Genomic DNA, 18,180 nt, shown 5'->3' on the forward strand with positions numbered 1-18,180 from the left:
AAGATAAATTATTTTGAATCTAGCAATTCAAAAGTCATCCCGACCTCACAATAAATTATTGTAAGTCCGTCTCATAAAAGACGCAGAAATCACATATTGCTTATAGTCCTTAAAGCGAAAACTTAAGAGAATAGAAAAATGAATATGAATCCCCAAAAATCCCATAAGCAATAAAGTAAAAACATGGGATGAGATAGAGCATAATTAGTTTTAGTACAAAAGCTGTAGCAAATAGGAAAGTCGCATTTGTGTATTTGCATGCTTTTGGCTTTTGGTGTCTTTGTCCAACCATATGTCCCATGAATCCCTAAAAGCAATCTACCCAAATATACCAAAAGCAATTAAAGCACATAAATAGTGACTCCTTCTCTATTCCATATAAGGAGACAAATCACCCCACATTATATCTTCATTCTATTCTATACTCTTAAACCACTTACAAAAAAAAAAACAGAGTTTTTCTCTCTATTTTTCTGCTTCTAACTTCCTTCTAATCTAGACTAATTCTAATCAATTGGGGGGAAAAAAATGGAGCAATGCAGCCCTTTTGGGTGGGTTTACTATAATGAAGAAGAGGTAAAAAAAATTCCCATCTTTTTTTACTTGATTTTCTTGTCAAATCAGCTAATTATGTGCATATTAGAGTGAATCCCATCATTTTTTTTTACTAGTTTTACTTGTCTAATCAGTTAATTAAGTACTTTTTTACTAACAATTGATTTGTTCTGTTACTTGCTCGTCTATAAATGTTGTTCTTACTTTCACAACAATTAGAGACAGAGGGAGTAGTATTACGCATAACTTAACACAGTTTTTTGACTTGAACTTTTATTTCTTGCAGGGAATGATGGGTGAGATGAGACAGTACATATTGCAATCAAGAATGGAGTTAGAGGCAACAGTAATAGCTGCTCAGGAAGAAATTATGAAAAAAGAGGAGGAATTAATTCAGATGAAAGATATCTTAATGATGACAATTAAGGAAAGAGATGAAGCTCAATCTAAATCCCGAGAACTAATGCTGGAAAAGCTGCTGCTCCAACAGCAATTACAGCAGCAGCAGCGACAGCGACAGCCGCAGCAGGACAGCCTGCAGCAACAGCAACAGCAGCAGCAGCAGCAGCAGAAGTCTGCAGCAGCAGCTTCATTGTCTAATACTAACACAACTACTAACTGTTTTTCCACATCATCTTCTGAGTGTGAGGAGAGCAGCATAATCTCTTCTCCACAAGGAGGTGCTAACTCCCCAGCTGCCATACAACAACCAGCATTGCCACCACAAATAGCAGCAACATTGGCGAGCAATCGCCGCCCCTTACCAGAGAAAGGGAAGCTATTAAAGGCGGTAATGGAAGCCGGACCACTTCTACAAACACTCCTATTAGCCGGTCCGCTTCCACAATGGCAACATCCACCTCCTAGACTTGACTCCATTGAAATTCCACCAGTAACCATTACTAGTTCTAATTCCCCCAGGAAAAGGGGGTTAGATAATTTTGATTGCTCAATGATTAATTCACCCAAGTACCAAAGGGTTGTTGAATTTTAGTATTGACTTTACTAGTATTAGTAGTTAGACTAGTACAATATAGTGAGTTTGTCAAAGTTTGATGTTAGTTTTTAGTAACCAAAAAAAATCCATCCTTTTTTTAATTTTTAACACTAATGAACATGTAAAGAAAGATTAGTGTTGAAATTGGATGGTAATTACCTTACCATCCTATCATTTAGTTGGGTTGGTTTAAGGGCTTGTAAAATATAGTTTGTCTTAGGAAAAATTAGGAAAAACATGTCTTAACTTCTCCCTTGAAAGGGAAAGAAAGGGAGAGAAAGAAAAATGATACAAAATATCATCAAAGTCTAACAACCACCTATTATTGTTGTGTGGTGGTAGTGACTTTTACTTTTTTTTTTTTTTTCTTAATTTTTTTTCCTAATTATGGTAATGTAATGTAATTTGCTTGATACTCCCATTCAAAGGAGATTTGGGAGGGGCCCATCTTGGATTTATGAACAAGATTTGGCTTTTGGCTTTTTTTTTTCCTCTCTAATTTTCATTAATTAGTGTGTATTGTTTTTATGTATATGTCATTATGTTAAACACATAGTGATGTATATGATGATTTGGGGGTTGTAATGAAAAGAATCATCCAAAAAAAAAAAGATTTTTATCTGATTATATACTAAGGTTGTTGCTTTATATCTTGGCTATTTGGTCTTTGCTTTTTTGTGCAATGAAATGATGCTTTTTTAAAGTTAAAACTCATAATAATGATTCTCTTTGTAAAAAACTGAGACTGACCAACATCAATGATGAATATGCCTTCCAACATCTTGGTGATCCCCTTTAGCTAGCCATGAAGCATAACTAACATTATGCTTCATGGTTGAGTGTCTGCCATTGAAGCTGCATCTAATTAGACCCGATTGCTCGGCCGGCTGCCCGCCCGCCGGCCCAGCCTTCTTATTATGGATGTAAGGGAATAACAAGCATGCTAAACATACCAATGATTTTACATGTTTACTCATGTCAAGTGTGCAAAATGCTAGATTCTCTTGTCTGGCTTAATAAATATGGGAGAATAATCTTAGTTTTTATGTCTTTTAAACTACAATTTGTATGTTACTATTTCAATTATATTGTCTCCCTTGTTTTTAAGAGCTTGGATTAATTATCATCTTCCCTTACAAGTTACAATTTGTCAACTCATGCACCCATCAAAATGTTTTTTAACCTAACTTATAAATTACGTATCAAAGTGTTATCATAATATTTTTAAAATAAGGTTTTCTTAACAAAAAAATAAAAAATAAAAAATAAAAAAAATAAATAAACTAAGGGAGGCTAGAGAACAACATTTTTTGCTACCACTAGTTTACTAAATGTTGAATTAACAAATTGTAACTCTTGTTAGAAAATGATGATGGGAAATTCATATCTAATAGCTTGAGTCTTCAATGACTCTTGATATCATTGAGAAATGTTCATTGATGAGTATTTACTAAACATGGCCTTGAATTCTCCATTTTTTTTTTTTTTCCAAAAATACTCATCCCATTGCCCCTCTCTTTTCTCCTCCCTTCCCCTTCCAACTCCTTAACCCCACCTATTTTGGCTTTTCCTCACCATCCAACATCCACCACCTCACACTTGGTGCCATTGAGTGTTGCCACCATCACCAAATACATAATTCCTCATTCGACCACCACATAGTTTTAGTAACCTAAAATCGGAGGGCTAGATGAAACTACCTTGCATTTAGGTGTACACCAATTTCGTGCGCCCTCTAATTATTAATAGTTGTCCTATTTTATGAGTATTGGTGTCTATGTCTGTAGTTTCACTAGAAAAAAAGACATGATAACGAAAAAAGAGCTACAATAAGAAGTGACAAATGTGTCATTCAAATTAAGTTCCATTCAAAACAAAATGAAATTGAGTATAATGTTCAACTTGTAGCATCACTAGTCACTACCACAAAAGTATAATTTTTGTATATAATTAAATAAATTGACTCAACTTCACTTAATATTGTATAGTATCTTGGTAGATATGGATGCGTATAAATGTGGCCCTATAATCAACCACTAAAAATCTAGTAGCTTAGTGATCACCAAAAGCAAAGAAAAAAAAAAAAAAAAAAAAGAGGTTGTCAATGTCATACTCAATTACTCACACACAAACCCCACGGATGTGAAATTTTTTCTAAATTAAACCAAACGTGTAATGAGGTAAATTGGCGCCAAATTCTCTAAATTCTTTATATTATGAAAAATTAAAAAATGGCGTATGATGTAAAATAAATAATAATAATAATGTTTTTATAAAAATAATAATAATAATGATTATGAATGGAAAATCTTTTAATAGTTGAGTTGCTTTCGTTGAACGGTGTGGCACATATGTTGCGGTGCACATGCAAAAGAGAAAATAAAAAAACAGTTCCACCTAAAACTTCAAAAAAATGACCCACAAAAACAAAGTGCAGGATTTTTTGACCCCTTTGGCTAGGACTAAGCTAAAATAGGGCCTACATACAAGTGAACTAAAACTATGACAAGTTTAGCTAGGAGAGTGATTATGAAAGCTACCCATTTTAACTAGTACTAGTCTTGTTCTCATCTTAGGACAATATCTTTGTAAAAATATTTCATAACCCACTTAAGGTTTATTTTCTTAATGATGTCTTGTGCTTTAATGATGATTGTTTCTTCTTATTATTCTTGAGTACTATTCTCTCATTTGCTTGCAAAGTTACAATAATTAGTGATTTGAGAGTAGTTTTTAAGACGCCCGTGCTTTTTTTTTTTTTTTTTTTTTTTTTTAAATACAAATGGTAAAAACTGCAAAGTGAATATCAAGATATGGTAAAAACTCAAAAGCCAATTATTCAAAAAAAAAAAAAAAAAAAACTCAAAAGCCAAGACCACAAATTATGTAAGTTAAACTTTTACCTTAAGTATTTGTATTGGTTAATCTAGTTCAGCTTTGCTTGTCAAACTCATTAGGAGTTGGAAGGGGAAAGATAAGAGAATCCTCACCTCTGAAAAGCCCTTAGGGAATTTGATCTTATGAACTTTAAGTCATGAGATCAAACACTTTACCACTAGGTCAAGCCTTGCTTGGTTCCCACGATTCAGTATAGTTAGGCGGTTTTGTTGGAATACAAACTAATTACGGATGGGAATTGCCAAATTCATAATACAAAAGTTGGAGTTTCGTTACTTTTAATAAGCATGTTGGATAGGCATTTATAAAATATAAAGGATCCATAATGTATAGTTGCTAGAAATCCTTTGCAATAAAGAAGTAAATTTAAGCATTAGTTTTTTCCTTTTTGACAGCAGAAGCCTAATTACTATCATTATTAACTGAGATGGGAGGACAAGTTTTCATCTTTTCAGGAAACATAGCCTCTAAATATCTGAACCTTGTAGCTTAACTACAGATTAAGGAGAAAAGGATAATCTTTGCATGTTTTAAGGGTTTGATCCTTGAAAGGTAAAGGCAACTTAGACAAATAAATTATTAATCCTTTATGCAGTTAAGTCAACTTTAGAGGCATATTATAGCATAACAAGGTGATTAATCTGCTAGTATAGCAAGAGCACTTACCTGCAAAAGCTCATGTTGAAAGCTGTATCAAAGCAGATAAGAGCATCTATCTGTTAGTACTACCTCCGTTACGTATTATATGCAACGATTTGACATAAAGTATTGAGGGAAAATGTCTAATCGTTGCAAATAATATGTAACGGAGGTAGTATGATTCTTCACCATTCCGATGTACCGATGACAAGAAAAGTTTCACACAATCTGTTAGATTAGCATTCAGTCTAAGAAAATATTGAAGCATTATAGATTTATAGTTGTTCTATAAAAGCTTGTATAAAAGTGAGGAAGATAACAGTGAGCTTCAAGCTATTCTCACTCGTGAAAGTGAAAGTTGAGGTTACAGTATCAAACATTTTAAAGGAAACACCTCGGGATTATTATTCGAGAGAAGCAGAAGTTTCCACAGTTCTATAAGGACTAAGAATCTGGAGAAGTTGTACAGTGAATATAAAAGCTGATAAAGTTGCAGATGACTTCACTAAGCATGAACTCAACATACAGAATAGCAGATTTACAGCATTACAGGGAAGAACGAAGAGCACAGAAACAGAAGAGCTAACGGCTTTACTTCTTTCACTGGAAGTAAAATCTACGAAAATTGCTTCATCGTATCTCAGTACTCTTGAGGAAATTAAGGATTTCAAAAGTAAACCTTATACTTAATCTGTCTCCTTCAGTCCTCTGCTGCTAAAAAAAAGGTTACCAAAATACACACACACGACACATCCAGAAAAACTAGAGGAAGCCCCTCATAAAAAATTTCGATATCTTTATTACATAAATTTTCCTCAAGAATAATTACAATTAATCACAATAAGGGCACATGATATGAGTATTGAAGATGTCTGAAAAATTGTGACAAAGTGCCTATTACATATTGGAAATTTTGAATTGCCAGATATTTTAGGCAATCTGTATAAAGAGAAACAGGGCACTTTGCACTAACACGGCCTTCACAATATTACAGAGTTTACAGGTTCAAGATTGCTACCGACTGCACTAACGGTTTTATGTTATACAATTAAAAATGACAGTCAATGAAAATGAAGATATATGCAAAATTGTAAGGGCAGTTCCCGTGTCGATGGAATCCGTCATGTATTTTTCTTCATGGATTCTATTGTAAGATTTGTAACTCAACACTGCCTTAGAAGTGAGAATGATAGGTGATGGAAATTTACAAAGCAAATATATATATGGAGGTGGACAAATATTACATTTGACAATGACACGAGGCTTTCTTTCCAAAATCATACTTGTATATAATTTATCATTACCTCCATATAACTACTGGCTACTGGCCTACCAACGGGCTGTAAAAGTCCCACAATTTCCAAATCAATTAGAGCAGGAATCTTTGTCATTGTGACTACCAGAATCATACTTGCATCAGATACGTAGCCAACTGCTGAATACCGGGAACTTTCCAACCTCAGGCAACACTTAAAATGCCTGGTTTTCTTGGGACTCTTTTTTCTATCTTTTTCCAAAACTACCCATGAGGAAGCATCACTCATTCTTCAACTTCAGTGTTGAAAATAAAACTTGGAAAACATGTGGTTACATCCCTGAAAAAAAAAAATCACAAATATTAAACTAATATCAAGTGCATATTGAGAAACCATTAATAGCAACTCCTCTCTCCCCCCCCCCCCCCCCCCCCAAAAAAAAAAAAGAAAAAAGAAAAAAAAAAACCTAAGATAACTTTGATATAATCACAACGTTATTAGTCTTATTACTGCTAAAGAGCATTCAAAAACCTTGTTATACAATAGATGACAGACCCAAAAAAAAAAAAAAAAAAAAAAACAACTTTCTAATAACATCAAAGACGCATCATTGTTGCTTATTATTACACGGATCAATAGAAGTGGTCATCACAAAATCATATTTGGGTCCCTTAGACCCTTATAATGAATTAGTCAGTATACCCTGTATCTCAGCCTCAGAATGTTGATAATGACCATCAAATTCAGTACTCGTAGGATCAAATATTCTACATGAAAAGCATTGACATTGTCTACACAGTAAAATCATTTAAGAGTAACATTACGTTGAGAATAAATTAGTCAATTATTAGTTTTAAAATGAAGCCAACAGTTATCATATGTGATGTTATCTTCAGACGATAAATTCAAAGAAAATGACAGGTCTTTAATATAATAAATTAGTCATTTGTATCACAACCTCAAAATGTTGAAAATATCGACGATCAAATTGAGTAGGATCTAATATTCTACATGGTAAACATTGTCCCCAGAGTAAATCCATTTGATAATAGCATCACACCGAGAATTAAGTAGTCAACTTTTAGATTAAAATTGGAGTCATTAGTTATCATAGGTGATGTTATCTTTACATTCTTCACGATGATAAACCCATAAACAATAATAGGTTCTTGATGAAAAACAACTAGTCCAAAAGAATGGAAGACAGTTCCAGAAAGAGGTAAGAGTTAAGTGGCATACGTGAGATGAGGAAGAGTCATGTTCCTCAAGAGACTAGGATTACGAAGAGCATAAGTCTTCCACTCATCCTTGCAAATTTTACCATCTCTGTCATGATCAGCCTCAGCAAAAGTCTGAATAACAATAATTTTTTAAGAATAATCAGAGTTTGGTCAATAATATGTAGCTAAAAAAGAAGATACATAAAATTTCAGGATGCTCCCAAGTAGATTGAGAGTGTCAAAGCTCAAAACTCAGATACATTAAGATACGTGAGTCACAGAAACAAAAGAAAGCACAATAAATTCTACTTCTAAATAGATTTACCTTGTCAATGATAGACTCTAAAAGATCATCTGATAAATCCAATCCTGATTCAGATAATATGGCTATCACCATTTGCTTAACCTGAAAGCAAACATGTCTAAGAATTTGGAATTGGAATTGTTATATGCGAGCATAAATACAGAATAACACTTACTTCCTCGCGTTCAATAAACCCAGTTTGTCCCAGGTCATACAGTCTAAACGCAACTGAAATACATATACAGATATTAGACGAGGAGATGAGGTGAAAAATATATTCATCTTATCTCAGAAGCTGAAACAGGAGGATGGGCCAGAAACTTACAGCTAATTTTATCTTCAATAGGCGCATGGGGATGAAATACATTCAATGAGTGAATAAATTCCTCAAAGTCAATGACACCATTCCTCTTTTCATCAAAGAGGTCAAAAACCTGCAAAACCAATGAGTTGATTGATCAGAGCTTGAGTCCTTTGCGCAACTATGCATGACTTCTGCAGATCAGATTGCACCAAAAGGGCCACACCTCCCCTCCCCATTAGCCTTTAATAATATTGTAGGTTATTCTGGTTTAGTCCTTTTTCAGTCCAATCATAGAGTTGAGAGATATCTTTATAATGAAATATCTTGATTTAGCTGGAATTTCTAAAAGGTGGGAAAGCCTGCTACCTAATTTCAAATCAACTATTATTATATTTTAAAAGATGAAAAGAAGTTTCAGACAACAATGTCACATAGTCACATACAACAAAACTTTGCTAAATTGACTGGTAAAGTCTGTAGGGAGCCATACCCGGGACACAAAATCAAACCCACGTGCATCTATTGGACTTTGCAAATCCTCCTATGCCAAAGTCAATAACAATCACAGATCCCAAAGTAATGAAAACCATTACAGTACTAGGCAGCATTGTACATCAAGAAAAACAAGCAACCACACACCCTCTCTTTAAGTGATTACTCAGTAGTCAGTACTCGAAGAAGCAATTCCTTATCCAGAGAACTATGTTGAATGTAACATGAAAAAAATCAGAGCTTAGCATTGCTTACCGATGCTAACATGTTACACTCATAATTCAAGGCATTCCATTAGAAGCTCATAGCCCTTTTGCCAAGGCATAACTAAACATATATTGCAGTCAATAAGAAGCAAAATCCTATTATGAATGTGTACATGAGAGAAAAATACATTACCCGGTCCACAAAAAGATTTTTGCCAATTTGGCTTCTGAAAAGTGATAGTTGAAGTTCCTCCTGCATATCAATTGATAAACCAGTTAGAACCAATCAGGAGTATGGCAGAAAAGATAACATTAAGCTTATGTACTGTCTGCAAACAAATATGAAACGGAAGTCAGATATAACTTATAAAACATTTACGAAACACAATGCTTCAATTAAAGCCACCAAAGTAACCCAAAAGAACCTCGATAAAAGGAAAGAGAAACTTTACAAACTGTGAGACAGATCTATCCAAAGCAAAGTCAAGAAAAATAATATTGATAAAATATTGATAAACTTTACAAACTTAATTACATCTGCCTTGCTCTCATTCAAAGAAGGAAAACAGCCACAAGCTCGCAACTCTTAAGACATTAAGGCAATGGCATAAAGTTGTTTCCCAAATGTACTGCTGAGCTCTATCCAACTGCCTTTGAAACTATTCTGTCTGAAACAAACTCAAAAGAAAAGTAAAACAAAGTTTTGTCTCTAGATAACTCCTCTAGTACTATGCTATTATAATTGTTGGCACTTATAATGCCATGAAATGTAGAGAAGGGAAAGATTTGGTACAGGCTCACAGCCTATGAATGAGTAGCCTGATTTTTTGCCAAACCATTAAAAAGGTTTGGGTTTCTAACCAATTGGATGATCTTACTAGGACAGCAGACAGCTTCCCAATTTGTTGCAACTTATGGGTATTTGTTTTAAAAATAGAAAAATGGAAGGCCCCAATCAAGCCTCTTTTGTTATAAACACATCATTGTTTACAGCTTATAATTAATTGCTGACAATATGATGTTTTGAGAAGACAGAAAAAAGGGACCGAAACAGTAGATTTATACTCCCTACCATTAGCCAGCTTGTATACTCATACTCAAGTTACAAATTCTATATTTTTTTTTTTACATCCCAAATGCTTAAAGAGAAAGTAACTAATCTTCTCTAGAGTCTGATTCATGCAAGAGAATTTAAAAAAAGATTCATAATATTGATTTTCAGATACTGCTGAATGCTTCATAGCACAATCCAAGTTCAGATTTTAGAGGGCTCACATCTAAAGTGAGATGAAGGTCAGTGAACCAGTTCAAATCTGAACATACAGCAGACGATTTATTTTGGATGATATAACATACCCTAAAGCCATTCCTGGAATGAGAAAAATTAACAAGGGTGATAAGGTCTAAAACAAAGAGGTGATGATACTTGAAGGAAATAGCACCCATTGCAGAACTAATCCTCATCTAGTGGTAGCTACTTCCCAAAGAAAGGAACGGGTCATTCGAGGGTAACTTTTCATATTCTCTCCCTCCTCTTTGAGCACTCAATAGTCAATACTACGGTATTAACAATCACCACTACTTCCACTTAATTGAATTCCATCATTCCAAAGTTTCAACTTTTCAAGTAAATTCTTACAGGAGAAGTGTAATTGGTAATATAACTACTTAGATCCAAAATGCTTCTAGATATAGTGATCAACTTAATTGAATCTATGTAAACTACGAATCTATAAAAGGTATTGAATACAGTTGGGTATCCATCATCAATAAGAGAGATAACCAAGTTTGGCTGGTTACCTCCGCCCAAAAGGCAAGCAACCCACCCTTCCCTTCTTCCCTCCACAAACTCACACACAAAGAGAACCTAGCTCAATAGACTAACAGAGTATTCTAGTCTTTACCTATCACAATTGATGCTAAATAATTTATTAACATAGACAACTAGAGGCAAAATGGTGAGGAGAGAGATAGAAACACTGACCTAGATGCTTCCTATGCACCCTACTAGACAGGATGATTGTGAGAAAGAGAAAGGAGAAAGCACTTTTGGATCATCTTTATTGTACATAGCCCAAGCTTTGCAACTTCCACACCCTCCACAGCCCAGACACTTATTTACTGATTGTCTCTGCTGTACTCAATCCCTCGAAACCTCCATCAATTTTCTCATATCCACTAGACCCATATCCTCCACCTCTTTATCCAACTACTTAGCATTTTAACCACCCCCCCCCCCCCCCCCCCCCCCCCCCCCGCGGCTAACAAATGGCTCAAATTGATTATCAAATGCTATGACCTATTAAAATATTGAGTGTGTGTACACACATACAAAGCTGAACTTATATGAGTTATATCCAATGTAATCTAGAAACCCATATATATGAAAAGCAAGCAATTTCTAGTAAATGAAGGGAGTGAATATGACCATGTAATTTGGCAAAGATATTGAGGGCTCTATTCTTTTGCAAGGAAGTTTTCCATCTGGCATGGACTGTTACCTTGTTGGATGCATCAGGTATGGAGTTCTTAGCCAGCGTGGTAGCGAGTCTTTTGGTCAGCTTGAGCCACTCTGATGGCAACAGAAATTAGTTGTTCCCAATATTTAGGCAAAAAAATTACAAACAGCTGCCTAGTCTCAAGCAACATCTTGTTACGAGTATATTTTTTTACATATACTATTGTTTACATCTAGGACTTTCCTTAAACTGGTCGTTGTACCTTTTTTTTAAAAAAAAATTATGGTGGGATATAACATATAACTAATATTTTTTGGACCTGTGGATGGATGCCAACTTTTTAAGTTGGTTTATATTTTGAGAGGAGGTACCCAAGGCTTGGATCGAATCCCATTTAGTCATTTACATCACTTCTTTTGTGGCAATCTGTACACCCAAAAAATTGCCTTGGACATGACATAGGTGATAAAATCTTTATCCAAAATATTTTATGGCATTAGAGCCACCACATAGTACCTGTAAACCTTTATCAAGGATTATTGTTGGCCTTGAGAGTAGCATAATCATCTCCTATGATAATATACTTAGTAGTCAAGCTGTCCTAAACATATATCAGAATCCAATCTTTCATGAACATAATAGATATAGAGGTTAACTACCATTTTTTGCAGGATGAAATTCAAACTAGCAACAACACTCTTAGATGTATCTAAGCAGCCAACAAACATCTTTACCTAAGCAATGGGATAATGATAGTTTAAATACTTTCTTGTATTCGTTTAGTATTTTCCTCAAATTGTTTTTAGGTGTGAGTACACCCTTTAGGAAACTATTCTACTAAAACAACAGGCAGATTCTTTTCCTAAACATTTTACTCCCTCCGTTTTTTTTCTTTCTTTTTTTTTTTAAATCATCTTCCTACTTTTGCTTTATTCCATTTATAATACCAAAAAAAAAAAAAAAAAAAAAAAAAAAACACACACACACTTTTGTCCCTCCTAAGTCCCTACCCTACTACATAGGGGTGAGCAAAAATTCAAGGTGCCCTCAATAGGATTCGAAACCTGTTAAGACTTCGGAACCGCATGTTCTGGTTCCAGGTAGTAAAACCTGTTGCAACAGGTTCTCGATTTTTTAGAACCGGAACCTACCCTGTAACCTAATAAAAGTATTACTTGAGCCCAAATCATATAACAACTAAAGCCCAAAGTTAACTAAATATAAATAAAAAAAAATAATTGTTATAACTATATGTATTAAATTTTGTAAACTATTTTTGGTTTGTTGTATTATTTGCAAATTGTAAGAATTGTAAATTTATGACCCTCCAATTTTTTTAAGAAAATTTGCAAAAAAAGTACGAAATAGAAAATTCGTAGGTTCCGGCTCCGGCTCCAATCTTTTAGGAGTCTGTTCAACAAGTTCCTATTCCAGTTCTGATTCTCATTTTGAAGAGTTTGTTGCAACAAGTTTCGATTCCTGGAAATTTAATAGGGTATCCTGTTATGCTCATTCCTAGCCTTTTCACTTCAGCTTAATTTCATTTCAGTTCAGCTCCTAATTTCCTTCTCTCATAAAATATTCATTTAAACTCACTTCACTTCGTCAGCTCCAATCACTTCAGTTCATCTCAGGCCATACATAACTCGTAATAATAACAATGTCTCTACATAATTTTCTCTTTTCTACCCAAAAAGTCAAAAAAAAAAAAAAGGATTAACTTTCCACTGATGCTTCTCCACACCTTATTTTAGGTCTAAATTTAGATAAAATAAGATATAGCATATTCTAATAAGCTAAAATAGTACTTCCTCATTTTTTTTTAGTTGACACATTTCTATTATCACGTGCCAACGCACGTTTAAATGATTAATATCTCTAATTATTAACATTGTAAAATTATAGAAAGTGGATATTAATAAAATATTTTTAAACCATTCAAACAAGATTCCACATGAATATGTTTTATAGTATCTATAAACCACTAAAAAATACAGAGGAAGTATAATATAAAGGCTAACAAGTTCTCATAAAATAAAGGTTAATGAGTTCTAATAAGGTTTACTAACACTTCATATAAGGTTCAATATGGTTTAATAAGATAAGATAGTATACTTAAGATATGATAAGATAGTATAAAATAAGAATAAATAAGTTCGGATACAATATTGCAAGGGCTAAGTTCAAATAAGATAAGTTCAGGTACAAAGTATGATAAGATGATACTTTGGATAAGATAAGGGAAGATACGGAGTAAGAAAATAGTATTTCAAGCACAGTTCACATCCTACATTTAGGCCCTGTTCTTTTAAGCTTCTAGGCACACTAAGCTACTAAGCTAGCAGGGTAAGTGTCGAGCAGAGCCTTAGTGCAGTCTAACTTCAAAAGGTCATAAATGACCAAATTGCGAAATTATATAAACCAAACCACTTTTTCAGCTGAAGTAAAACATGTCAGCCACTCAGCCACCTAATTACATGTGAGCCACTTGTACAATGAAACGCACATGAACAATCCAAAGCAATTTTCCAGATCCAAAAGAAACACGCAAGAACAACAAACGCCAGATAAGTTGACAATAAATATATTTAATAAAATCATTTTCGGTACTAAATTGAGTAATAAATTAATAAATAGTGTAATTAAGAATAAAATACCTTATGAATTAAGCCATCATCAATAATTGTACTACTCAATTTTTTGAATAACTCGAATAATGCCTCAATTTCATTCACCGTAACTGCATTTAAGTGATTTAACCTCAAAATCAAATTCGAAAAATAGGTCAATCAAAAATTAAATTAACGAAAATTCATAGAATTCCGAAAACATACAAAGAGATTCACGAGCAAGGCGAGCAAAATCGGTGTGATTTTGCTTAAATTTCTTCTTCTTTTGATTATCCAAATCATCCAATTCGAAGCAATGAGAAACAGCGAAAGCAAGCGTCTCAATGATTGCGATAATTGGCAGTAAAACAGCGCATAATCTCTCTCCAATTGTCAACGAGCTTGAATACTGCAAAGAAACCGCAACAAAACTTATTAGCTGAATTTTCCAGATTTTTCCAGAATAATAACAATAATTGAAGGTAGAAAACAGCAATTTACTGATGAATTATTGTTGGAAAGAGGCATTGTAAAATGGAGAAATTCATGAGATTTGAAGAGAGAGAATATTGAGGAAGAAGATTTTCTTCTTGTTTGATGTTTTGATGAGATTTTCTCTCCTATACATTAATGTAGTTTGTTGTTTGTTGAAGAAGAGGGAGGGAAGAAAGAAGAAACGTTAAAACTTTAAATGATGATTATTACATTGACTAAATAAAATAGTCTAATTTTGGATAAGCAGAACTGCGGAAGTGTGGTGACGGGCGAGAAGGGGCGCAACGGCTAAGGGGAACTTTGAAGGAGCACTTAATAAAGTAATCCATGAAGGGTTCGTTTGGCATCACTATAGTTTTTAGTTTTTTTGTTTTTTGTTTTTTAAAATCATATAATATATGTCATATAATGAATAAAAATTTAGTCAAACTTATCAAAATCATGATAATTTTGAAAACTGATAACAGAAAAATAAAAACACATTTTTCTTATTTCCTGTTTTTGGTTTTTAAAAAAAAACTGAAAACTGAAAACAAAAAACAATGCCAAACAAACCCGAAATATGTTGTTAAAATGTTAATTTTTTTGAGTTTTTCTAAGTTATACCCCAAACTTCTTCAATTTTTCTAAGTATGAGTTGGCTAGTAAATTGTTGTGTTTTACTATGTCGTGTTCTACGGAAGCCTTTTCTTTGTTTTGATCTTTGGCTTTTGCTTTGCATCTCAATCTTGCAGCTTGTGCTTTGAAACTTCTTGATTATTCTGTTGTTGTTAAGCTTTGTTCCTTCGTATTAGAGTTTGATTCCTGTCATATTAAGGCTCTTTATATGAGAGCCTCTGCGTATCAAGAATTAGGCAAGCTTCGACCCGCTAGAAAGGATCTGGTTAACGCTACTAAAGGAGATCCTAATAATTTAGAGGTGTTAACAAAATTACATTGTGTCGAGGGTTTGCTACAAGATGTGTCTTTGGTCGATCAAAAGCAAAAGGGTATGATGGTCCAGTCTGTTACCCAAGTTGAGTCGACTGTCCAAGTCCCCAATGACGATTGTGTTGTTAGTTCTCAAGTCATAGGGGGTTATTGTGTTGCGGATGTGGCTGTTCCGTTGCTGATCTTCAGTGTAGCGTGTTAGGTTCAACTGTTGTTTCGAAGCCAATATTAGTGCCTAGTTTGTCTGGTGGTGATAGAGATTGTAATCTTCCACCAGAGAGTGTTGATATTAGTTGGTGATGACAGGATTACAAAGAGTGCTGATATGGAATGTGATTTCCAATTAGATTCAGTTGGTATTGACAGGAGTTGCAAGTCTTTACCATCTTTTCATCGGGAAGCTAAAGTCTCTCGTATGCATGAGTTTGTTTCTCGAAATGGTTCGAGTTCATCCCTTCGGCTTTCTTCCTTAAATTTGCAGCAGGTTAAGCAAGGCAATGCCATTCATTTCTACCATTCTCAGTCCATGTCGTTAATGTCTATTCGGGTTTTCCCGAATCAAACTTCTATCCAGATAGAGGTCCCCCAAGATGTAACTTATAGGGAAGCATCTAGAGACCTCTACTACTACATCAGCTAAGTTTTCAGGTGGATTGGAGCAGCACGCGGTGTCCACTTCAGAGTTCCTGTCAACTCCCCTTTCATAGTCCACGTGTTCTTTGGTTTTACACTCATTTTCGGAGAAGGTTATCCCCTCTAATACGACTGAGGTCTCCCACAATGTGAAGTCCAGTGTAGCAATGTCCTCTACCTTTACTTCACTTCAGGTATCATGTGATGAGGAGCTGTAGAAGGTGCCCATAATAGAGTCTCAGCCGGTTCCCATTTTGCAACAGTCCTTAGGTGCTCCAGTGGCGCATAACAGTTTGGAGTGCATGACTGCCCTTTCTAGTTTGCATATGTTGATAGTCATATGGGAGGGATGAAACTTGATTTTGTGGGAAAAACTTGTGATTCTAGGTTTCAATTTTCCACTTTGTATTCAAATGCCAAGGCTTCGGGTCAACCATTTCACATGTCTTTATTTCATCCTTGGTTTAGGAAAATGAGTTCTTCGGTGGATCGACCTCGATCAACAGTAGATTGTCAGGTGGTTCGTGTGGGTACCAATATTAGAATAAAGTAAATGGGCAGCCCCAAATGGCAAGCGGTTATTGAATTTCGCTTCCAAAAACCCCTTTAAAAAAAACTGAAACAAGTAAATGACAAGCGGATTTGGGTGAACTGCTTGCAAAATTGTAAATGGCAAGCGGTTTTAACATTGAACCGCTTGCCATTTGTTAAAAAAAAAACCCTAAAAAATCTTTCTCTCCTCCTTCCCTTCATTTCTCACACCTTCTCTCCTCTTCCCCTCAGTTTTCACATCTCTCTACTCTCACCCCTCCATTATCTCGCCCTCTCCTCTATCTCCATCTTTTTTCTCTTTCTTCTCTCATCTCCGTTCTCTGTCTCCTTCTCTTTCTCTCTCATCTATTTATTTCCTTTCTCAGGCCTTGAAGTACCCTTGAAGTCCGGTGGTGGTGCGTACCCTTGAAGCACGACGACGACCAGTACCCTTGAAGCACGATGACAACCAGTACTCTTGAAGCATCGAGACAATCCAATTTTTTGAGTTTTCGAGTTTCTTTGGCCGGCCTCACCACGACGTACGACGAGTACCCTTGAAGTCCGGTGGTGGTGTGTGTGGGTTTTCGAGTTTCTTAGGCCTCACCTCACCAATTTTTTTTTTTGCTATATAATTGTTTTTAATAAATAATTATAGATATACCTATATGAAAATACTACCTCTTTTAGCATTTAGTTGCACCAAAGGAGAGATTGTTATATACTCCAGGGTGTACCGTACACTCTACTAACTCATGGTTAGTTTTTGCTATTCATTAGATAATTAAATGAAAAACAATCATCAAATGTGAACAAAATGCTTACAGGTGCACCCTGGTGTATATAATAAATTCCAGCAACAAAGGGGTATTATATGTGAGATTAAAAAATTCCTTTGTTGCAACTAAAAGTTAGTGAGGGTAGTATATAATTAAAAATATTAATGATCAAATTTTAGATTAAAATCAAAGTGTGCTAAACATTAAGAATGAATTTTATCAATCTTCTAATTAGATTATTATATTATCAAAAACTGTAACACGCTCCATCGACCATCATTTGCTCATTCATTGTTACAGAATTAAGAAATACGAAGAATTTAATAAGAATCCCAAATCATTGACATCACTAACGTGACCTTTACCTACTTAATGACTCGGATTCCTTCATTGAAATTATTCAGTGCAATGAATATTTCTACAAACTTATACGGAGTACTAGTTAATCCTTTCCAATAATCGTTGCAATAATAATGAATTATAAGTTTGACTAGTGCAATGAATATTCTTATCTCAAACTTATACTTCACTGCAATGAATAATTGCAAGGATTGACTAGTGTTTTGGTGTAAAATCAATTTCCTCGAATGAGGTTCACTTCTATTATGAGCTCCGCTATTTATGTATTCAAGCTTTATATTCACCTTTACTCTTACACCCACTCACTTATCTTCTAAACATTAAAGTCAATTACGGAGTATAACTGAATAGAATAAAAATAAACAAAACAAAACAAATACGAAGAGTACACATAAACTAATAAATTAACACGATTACTTCATATTTGATTAATTTGAATATCCCCCTAAGATGTATTCTCATCCAAACAACCTACATGTCCATTAATTTTTGTAATAATAGCGCACATATTGA

At 34.4% G+C, this 18,180-nt stretch overlaps 2 protein-coding genes across 2 annotated transcripts; one reads left to right on the top strand and one right to left on the bottom strand.

The window, feature by feature from the left end:
* Nucleotides 1–402: 402 nt before the first annotated feature.
* LOC145556353 (uncharacterized) lies at nucleotides 403–2,200 on the top strand. Its single transcript, XM_081618004.1, has 2 exons — nucleotides 403–576; nucleotides 842–2,200. The coding sequence occupies exons 1-2, from the start codon at nucleotides 529–531 to the stop codon at nucleotides 1,547–1,549; spliced, it is 756 nt and encodes a 251-aa protein (XP_081474130.1). The 5' UTR covers nucleotides 403–528; the 3' UTR covers nucleotides 1,550–2,200.
* A 3,657-nt stretch (nucleotides 2,201–5,857) lies between these two features.
* LOC145556355 (calcineurin B-like protein 10) lies at nucleotides 5,858–14,703 on the bottom strand. The gene is made up of 9 exons (XM_081618005.1): nucleotides 14,441–14,703; nucleotides 14,165–14,348; nucleotides 13,988–14,070; nucleotides 9,065–9,124; nucleotides 8,195–8,303; nucleotides 8,045–8,097; nucleotides 7,891–7,971; nucleotides 7,585–7,697; nucleotides 5,858–6,684 (listed from the first exon to the last, which is right to left on the bottom strand). The coding sequence occupies exons 1-9, from the start codon at nucleotides 14,465–14,467 to the stop codon at nucleotides 6,630–6,632; spliced, it is 765 nt and encodes a 254-aa protein (XP_081474131.1). The 5' UTR covers nucleotides 14,468–14,703; the 3' UTR covers nucleotides 5,858–6,629.
* Between the last annotated feature and the right edge of the window lie 3,477 nt (nucleotides 14,704–18,180).

Source organism: Chenopodium album, chromosome 8 (assembly GCF_948465745.1).
Source record: "Chenopodium album chromosome 8, dcCheAlbu1.1, whole genome shotgun sequence".
Classification (NCBI taxonomy): domain Eukaryota; kingdom Viridiplantae; phylum Streptophyta; class Magnoliopsida; order Caryophyllales; family Amaranthaceae; genus Chenopodium; species Chenopodium album.

Coding starts and splice junctions, on each gene's coding strand:
- LOC145556353 (XM_081618004.1), top strand. CDS start 529: ATGGAGCAATGCAGCCCTTTTGGGTGGGTTTACTATAATGAAGAAGAG. Junction 577..841: donor TTTACTATAATGAAGAAGAG/GTAAAAAAAATT, acceptor TATTTCTTGCAG/GGAATGATGGGTGAGATGAG.
- LOC145556355 (XM_081618005.1), bottom strand. CDS start 14,467: ATGCCTCTTTCCAACAATAATTCATCA. Junction 8,098..8,194: donor TATTGAAGATAAAATTAGCT/GTAAGTTTCTGG, acceptor TATGTATTTCAG/TTGCGTTTAGACTGTATGAC. Junction 6,685..7,584: donor ATGACTCTTCCTCATCTCAC/GTATGCCACTTA, acceptor TTTTTTTTTCAG/GGATGTAACCACATGTTTTC.